This window comes from Abramis brama (assembly GCF_963993115.1).
Source record: "Abramis brama genome assembly, chromosome: 3".
Classification (NCBI taxonomy): Eukaryota; Metazoa; Chordata; class Actinopteri; order Cypriniformes; family Leuciscidae; genus Abramis; species Abramis brama.
The window spans coordinates 16066417-16075226 of NC_139965.1; the positions used below are offsets into that span (position 1 = coordinate 16066417).

At 36.9% G+C, this 8810-nt stretch overlaps 1 protein-coding gene across 1 annotated transcript; it reads left to right on the top strand.

The window, feature by feature from the left end:
• The first annotated feature begins 1659 nt into the window (after positions 1-1659).
• men1 (multiple endocrine neoplasia I) lies at positions 1660-8589 on the top strand. The gene is made up of 10 exons (XM_084108073.1): positions 1660-1845; positions 2628-3099; positions 3186-3394; positions 3959-4087; positions 4255-4295; positions 4376-4463; positions 4559-4695; positions 6588-6726; positions 6849-7022; positions 7500-8589. Exons 2-10 carry the CDS (start codon positions 2664-2666, stop codon positions 7998-8000), a joined length of 1854 nt encoding a protein of 617 aa, XP_083964199.1. The 5' UTR covers positions 1660-1845; positions 2628-2663; the 3' UTR covers positions 8001-8589.
• The last annotated feature ends 221 nt before the right edge of the window (positions 8590-8810 follow it).

Genomic DNA, 8810 nt, shown 5'->3' on the forward strand with positions numbered 1-8810 from the left:
AAAAAAAATCATAGACATGATTCGGGGTCAGGTCTAAAGGTTAAATGGTCCTGAAAAAATAGTCACACTTGTATTTCATCTATTAGAAACATTTGGTACTGCACCCAAACAGCCTTACTGAAAGCTCATTTTGAGGTATAGAGTAAAACATGTTTTGGAAAATATTTCATATGAAAATTGAAAATGGTATTTTTGAGCATTTTTCATAACATTAAATGTGTTATTTTTTTAAAACTTTTTTCACACAAAAAATCACTTCATTGATAATCTGCCAAGTGTTGTCTTTAAAAAGAGACCAATCTTAAGTCTGTGCTCCAAAGCATTCAAGATTTATGACCATTTAAGGTGGAAATATAATTTTCTGATCCAATAATGAATAAGTGAATAAATGGATTATAACTACTGCATAAATATAATTTAGTACCAAAATCCCCTAAAAGTACAAAATATTAAATAAAAAACATTATCAAACAAAAATATAGTACAATCATTTCACTGAACTAATATATATATATTTTTAATTCATTTTTGACTGGTTAAAGTCCCTATGAAGTTTTTCGCTTTTAGTATGAATATGTTACTGTTATCTAAGCTAGTGTGTTCCAAAAAATGACAAAATTTGCATTTAGAAGATATAAGCAGTCTCTCACTTCCGCCCATACGGATCAATGATTTTGATGACATCACTCTGTACTTCAGCTTCTCATCAGATTTTCTGTCCAATCAAATGCTCTCTAGATTCTGAAGCTCCGCCCCCTACATTATAAATACTTGCTGCGGCTAAAATTGGTCACTTGTTCACACATTTACTATTTTCTAGGCCTACATGGTGAATTGCACATAGTCCACTATATAGGGGACAGGGAACGATTCAGACAGTGTATATGTGCTTTCATTGGGGCGAATGAAGTCTGGTTTCGGGTTAGTGTCATGTGAACCGCTGAATTTTGAATCCATTTGAATATAGAGTGCTATATTTTAAAGCCATATGGACGAGATTAGCAGGAGAAACAGTTAGAGATTAGGAAGATACTGTGGTACTGAGCTAAACGGCTCTGGCCAAGCTGTGACATAAACTAAACTCTATTTTAAAAAGGGGAGGAGCTGTTCGATATGTCCGGCCCTGCCCTGCCACACTGAATAATGCTGCACATTTCAAGGCACTGCAGTGGGCCTTGTCAAGACTGTGTCAAGTAGGCTAGGCTAGTATGACCAACTAGCGATTAGTCAAGGAGAAATCATTCTTTTTAGTATAAAATTAAACCATTTTTATGTAACTGACTTAAAACAGTAATGAACAGCATTGAACTTGTAAGACTATAGTAAGCAGTTATGCAACCTGGAGAAGGCAATAAAATAACAAACATAATGGACCCTGATGGTTGAGGAATGAGGACCTACTAGTCAAGGCAGAAGCAAAAACACATTTATTACTACAACATGGCACACAAGTTTAGTTAGCGGAAATCAATTAAAACATCAACGTTCTATATTATACTAGATACCAGAAAGTATTATAAAATGCACGAATATATATCCTGTCGATGTTTCACACTCCAGTCCAGCTGGCGGCGATAATGCGCCAAAAGCAGGTTCACCAACCGTCATTAATGCGCAAAGATGCCGTAGAAGACTACATTTCCCGAAGTGCTTGTAGGTAACAGGAAGTACTTTTAATATCGCTGATATGTTCACAATAGGAATAAGCATAACTCAGCCGATTCAACGTTTTGACGTCCGAACAGATTGTGTATGTCTCCGGTGTTGTGTAGGAGTGTCCGTCTCTCGTCTGCGCGGCAAAAGCACGGGGCAAAACAAAAGCATGTGGATGTAATTTCAACAAAGGTATGTAGTGAGAATGAAGCCAAGCGACGCTTTATTGTTTCGAAAGACAGTAGAGACCAATCTGTTCACTGTAAAACGCCATTTAAGCTGGAAAGACACCAGAAACTGATATTATTGAATGAGCTAGCTAGCTGCAGCCTCATGACGCAGGTGATGTCGCCCAGACTCACATGTGTTGCAGTTGCGTTGTTTTCATTGCTCAAATTTCAAGCACTGGCTGCTTTTTTTGGGGGGGATAATATCTGGGTTATCATTATAGTATAGTATACAGTTAGACAGCTTGGTTAAATTTCTCCCTTCAGTATATATTACACTCTAACTAATCATAATTTAACAGATATTCAACCAATTTAATGTCATGCTCATCCAGCCCAAAAGCTTTATTTTGGATTTAAACGTTTACTTATAATATTTAATATTACGTGGTGATTTGTTAACTTGTGACACATGTTAAGATGTGGTCTTGCACATGTCTCTGGGAATTCCCCTAGCCTAGATTATATTGACTTCTTGGCCTCTTTTAAACCAAAAACTATCATAGTTTGATTGATCATGTTAATAAAATGCAGTACCGTGGTATATATTAATGTACTGTAGTATAATAGGACTGTAACTACTATGGCAATTCCAAATAATTATTTCCTAGTAAGCAAATAATAGCCTAAACTTCTGCTCACACTATCAGACACTCATTAATTAGACAAGACATGCATTCTTTGTACTTCAAATTAAAAGCTTGCATTGTGTGTTATATTATTTATTTATTATTATTTATTTTTAAGATTACATCAGACTGGGATTGAACTCAACCACTAGCCATGGGGATTCGGTCTGCTCAGAAGAAGCATTTCCCTCTTCGGGGGATCGATGGAGTGGTGCAGCTTTTCGAGTCCGAGCTTAACAGCCCAGAACCAGACCTGGCCCTGCTGTCCCTAGTGCTGGGTTTCGTAGAGCACTTCCTGGCTGTCAACAGAGTTGTTCCCGTCAATGTCCCGGGCGTTCGCTTTGAACCTCTTAAACCTGACAGTCCCAACTCTTGCTTCCCCACAGTCGAGCTGAATCTCGTATCTGCCCTTTATGAACGCTTCCTGGCCCAGATTCGTGGTGCCGTGGACATGTCCCAGTACCGCAAACCGACTGGCGGCTCCAGCCGTGAGCTTGTGAAAAAGGTCTCAGATGTGATCTGGAACAGTCTTAGTCGGTCGTATTTCAAGGACCGGGCACATATTCAGTCCCTCTTCAGTCTCATCACAGGTAGACTTTCACACATTAAATGACATTCAACAAATCTGACCATGTATTGTAGATTAATATTGCATCTGTGTCTCTCTTTCTGTAAGGCACAAAGCTGGACAGCTCAGGAGTAGCTTTTGCAGTGGTAGCTGCATGTCAGGTGTTGGGCCTGAAGGATGTTCATCTCGCTCTCTCGGAAGATCATGCCTGGGTCATCTTTGGCAAGGGTGGGGAAGAGACTGCAGAGGTCACATGGCATGGGAAGGGCAACGAAGACAGAAGAGGTCAGACTGTCAGTGCTGGAGTCACTGAAAGGGTACGTAATGATCTGTTATTCATGATATGATAAACACTACTGTATATTCATAAACACCATGCCGTTCAAACGTTTGATGTCAGCATAAAGAAATTAATGTTAATTTAACAAGGATGCAAGTTGTTTAAAAGTGACAGTAAAGCCATTTATGTTACAAAAGACTTCAAATAAATGCTGTTCTTCAAATAAATCCTGCAAGGTTGATAATAAATGTTATTTGCAACAAATCAGTATATTCAAATGATTTCTGAAGGATCATGTGACACTAAAGACTGGAGTTATGATGCTGCAAATTTAGCTTTGCCGTCACAGCAATAAATTACATTTTAAAATATATTTACATATTTAAATCATAGTAATAGGCTATTTCACAGCATTACTGTTTTTTTTTTACTGTATTTTTGATCAAATGACTGAAGCCATGAGAGACTTTTTTTTAAAAACGTCAAAAATCTTTACGACTCCAAACTTTTGAACGGTTGTGTAAATGTGAGACAGTTCTTTAACTTTGAGTTTTCATGTTGTAAATCTGTGCTTCATTTATTTTATTCTCTTTCTCCTCAGAGCTGGTTATATCTTAAAGGCTCCTACATGAAGTGCAACAGGAATATGGAAGTAGCGTTCATGGTTTGCGCCATCAATCCTTCTCTAGATCTGCACACAGACAGTACAGAGCTACTCCAGCTCCAGCAAGTATGTCTTTTTATTTGTTTTTAAACTTTCATTACATCATTCTAGGTTTCCTGCATTATTGGCTGCTCTATCTATAAATGTCTATTATATACTGTTCACTGTATCTATGTTTGTACATATGCATATTTAAGTATCTATTGTCATCCAGATTTTCTTTCTTTTTTCAGAGGCTGTTGTGGCTGCTGTATGATCGAGGTGATTTGGAAAGGTATGTTATAAATCAGAGCACTCATTTGATCTGATTATTGTATATAACTCTTTCTGAATGTGCATTGGGTGTGTTGAAAGGTATCCCATGGCAATGGGCACTTTGGCTGACCTTGAAGATCAGGAACCCATGACTGGCAAGGAAAGCCCTCTCTCTATTCACCTTAAGGTATATATATGATTACAACTATATCAGTATATATCACAGATATTTACAAGGTTTTCATTTATTAAAATTACACTATTCTGTTTTGTTTTCCCTAGGCTGTTGACTCGGCTAAAAAATATTACAACAACGAGCACATCTACCCTTTCATGTATCTAGCAGGGTACTATTACAGGCACAAAAATGTCCAGGAGGCTTTGCGTTCCTGGGCAGAGGCTGCATCAGTAATGCAAGAGTAAGTCAAGCATCACAGAAATCTGACCATTGAATGATATTGATTTTTTTTTTTAGTTGTGTCTGTTAAAGTAATTCACTTTTGAAAATGCAACATATTCGTTATTTTAATTAGACTTAAACAGCAGAGGGCGGTGTTCATTTGTTACTGGTGCATAATTATATTGCTTATTAAACTCATTAAATGAATAGTTCACTTCAAAATGAAAATTCTGTCATCATTTACTCCCCCTCAAGTTGTTTCAAACCTGTATGAATTCCTTTCTTCTACTGAACACAAAAGGAGATATCTTTAAGAATGTCAGTAACCGAAATGGATGGACCCCATTGACTTCCATAGTATTTTTTTTCCTACTATGGAAGTCAATGGGGTCCTTCAACTGTTTGATTACCGACATTCTTCAAAATATCTTCCTTTGTGTTCAGCAGAAGAAAGAAATTCACACAGGTTTGAAACAACTTGAGGGGGAGTAAATGATGACAGAATTTTCATTTTGAAGTGAAGCTTGTGATGCATTCCTAAGTAAAGAAAATGATTTATGTAAAAAGGCTGAATCAGTCTAAACTAAAATGTGTCTGTTACTACTGCACAGTCATGATTAGATGACAAATTGAAAACGCATCAAGCCTCTTAAATGTTCATGCCAAAAGGAAAATGTGTTGTTTGCCAGCATTGTCTGTGTTGCCTCATGCTGTCTGTCCTTAGTCTTTAGAATGCTCATTCCTGTCTTAGCCTTGGCATGGGTCCCTGTCGACAGAGACAATCTGTACTTTCCTCCCTCTAAACACAGTGCAGTTGATGGACAGAGTGCTAAAAATACTTTATTCCAAAGTCCTAAAGGATGTCTGCACAAAGCACGCCTAGAACTACTGCTCACTCCCATCCACTTCCTTTTCCTGCTCTTCCTGTTTCCTCTTCCTTCATGACAACATTAGCTATCTCTTACCCTCTTGTCCCCCTGATGTATCTTCATTTTGTTTGTGCCTATACACTGCCATTCAAAAGTCTCTCCTGCTCACCAAGGTCACCTTCCCACCTGCTCACCTCCTGCATTTATTTGATCCAAAATACAGTAAAAACTATAATATTGTGAAATATTATTACAATTTAAATAAACTTTTTTCTATTGTAATATATTTAAAAATGTAATTTATTCCTGTGATGCAAAGCTGAATTTTCAGCATCATTACTCCAGTCTTCAGTGTCACGTGATCCTTCAGAAATCATTCTTAATATGCTGTTTTGCTGCTGAAGAAACATTTATTCTTATTATCGATGTTGAAACCAAGTTGTGTAGAATTTTTTTTCTTCAGGAATTTTGGATGAATAGAAAGTTAAAAAGAACATTTATCTGAAATTGAAATCTTTTGTAACATTTTAAATGTCTTTACTGTCTCTTTTGATCAATTTAATGCATCCTTGATGAATAAAAGTGTTAATTTCTTTAATTTTTGTATTCTGTATTGTGTTACAAAAGCTTTCTATTTCAGATAAATGCTGTTCTTTTGAACTTTTTATTCATCAAGGAATCCTGAAACATAGATAATAATCATCAAAAAAAAATCTTGGGCGGCAAATTAGCATATCAGAATGATTTCTGAAGGATCATGTGACTGAAGTAATGATGCTGAAAATTCAGCTTTGCCAACACAGAAATAAATTACATTTTAAAATGTATTCAAATAGAAAAGTTATTTTAAATTGTAATAATCTTTCATAATATTAACGTTTTTACTGTATTGAGACATTAAAAAATCATACTTTTGAATGGCAGTGTATGTACACTATATAAATAAATGTATAAATGTGCATGTGTCTATAAAGTTTATATTGTTAAGAACAAAGGATAATATATAATCCCATAAACATTTAAAACATTTTTTGGTCTACAGTTACAACTACTGCAGAGAGGATGAGGAGATCTATAAGGAGTTTTTTGACATTGCTAATGATGTCATTCCCACTCTTCTTAAAGAGACAACAACTGCTGCTGAAAGTGGTGGCGAAGGGGCTGATGAAATGGAAAAAGAGGTCTTGTTTAATTAAGCATGAAATAAATAAATATTTTTTTTCAAAAAAAAAAAAAAAATTATTTAGAGCAAGGTTGTAAACAAGTCTTTCTCTTGTCCTCTATTCATGCTTTTACCTCAAAGGACCAGCCCAGACAGGTCGCTGCTTTGTCTGCCCTTCAGGACCCAGAGTGCTTTGCTCACTTACTCCGGTTCTATGATGGCATTTGTAAATGGGAAGAAGGAAGTCTCACGCCAGTGCTTCATGTAGGCTGGGCCACCTACCTGGTTCAGTCCCTTAGTCGCTTTGATGCACAGGTAAAATCCCTCGATTTTCTCAATAGACGCTTTTCACAGACTGTGATTACGCGTTTCAACAGTAATTAACATCCTAAGTCTAGTGAAGTATTCCATGTTTTAATTAGATTTTTTTTATATTCATGTCATTTATGACGCTAAACTTTGTGTTATATTACCTTGGCAGTAAATTACAAAAAATGAATTAAAATCTAATACAACAGCTTCTCTTTTCTGACTGCTGTGATCAATATCTCAGTATTTTTTCTCTCTTTTACAAAGTTGTTGAAACGTTATCAAGGATTTTTTTGTTTGGCCATTGGAGCTGATGGGAATACAAAAATTATATTTGCTGTCATCTCCCCTTTACCACTAAATAAGTTTACCTAAATATGATGACTTCCACTTCTGAGAACCCTGGAAATGTGAAAAGGGTCTATTTCAAGTTTTATTAAAATGCCATTTATAATCAGACTCCGTGTATTCACTCTTTCTCAGATCAGGCAAAAAGTGTCAATCATCACCAAAGATGCAGAACCAGTGGACGACGATGATCAATCCAGCGAGGACCCGCGTGAGGGGCGTAGACGGGTCCCGAGGCGAGAATCCAAGTTAGATGAACAAGCAGGACCATCGTCTCCAAGTGCAGCATTGCCCGCTCAAAATCCAGTTCCCAAAAAGGTGGGCGGAGAAGGAGGACGGCGTCGTTCCTCTGCTGGCACTCGAGGTAAAGAGTCCGATGGCAAAAATGAGCCATCATCCCCGAGTCCCACACCTTCACCTTCCCAGCCACCCATAGTGCAGGGAGGGCCGGTGGTGGCTTTCCACAGTGAGAAGATGAAGGGTATGAAGGGGCTGCTTTCTGCGGCCAAGATCAACTCTAGTGCCATTAAACTGCAGCTCACGGCTCAGTCTCAAGTGCAGATGAAGAGACAGAAACCCACACCTTCTGGAGATTACACCTTGTCCTTCATGAAACGCCCTCGCAAAACTCTTTAAAATGCCAATTTATAGAGATTTTTTCTTTTAACTCCTTTATTTTCACCTGGAGTGAAGTTCATTAGTTTGCCTGGAAATGACAAATGTTCTGATAAGATAATGCGAATTTATGTAATTCACTTCTTTAAAACCATTACAAGTTGAAGTCACAAAACTCGTCTCATGCACCAGCAGTTTTTATTATTATTTGATAGTATAAAGTAATTTTATTAATTTGTTAAATCTGTATAATTACTATAAGTTCTATATTGAAAAAAGAACCCAGATTAAAACAAGCCAAAGTGATTATTTTGTGTTTATCAAGTTATTAGAAAATATGCTGTTCTTTTGTCTGCAATACAATTAAACTTCTGAAATTTCTCTGCTTCACAAGTCAAATGTATTTAACAAATTATTGGGATTTCCAGCCTACATGAGTAGGTCTGGCACTTGTTCTGTTATTCTCCACATTACTGCTGGATTTCATAAGTCGTCTCAAGGATACAGTAGTGCCATAGCAAACTTTGCAAAAAAAAATTGCAGTGATTGTGTAAAAATTATTTTCTCAATCCTAAAGTGTATTTTCCATTAAATAAAAAACTTGAACAAATCTAGTGAGTTTTATTGTCTTTTGTTGACTCTCATGCACGTTGTGAGGGTTTATCTTTGCCCTTTGATGCTTTGCACATGCGCAAACGCAGCGAACAGTATCGGGTCTAGTGATGGGTCCACGAATCGGTTCTTTTGAATAGTTCATTTCAAAGAGCCGGTTGAAAAAGCCTGTTCTTTCAAAAGCGGTTCTTTACGAGATCTTTCCGTCATTACGAGATC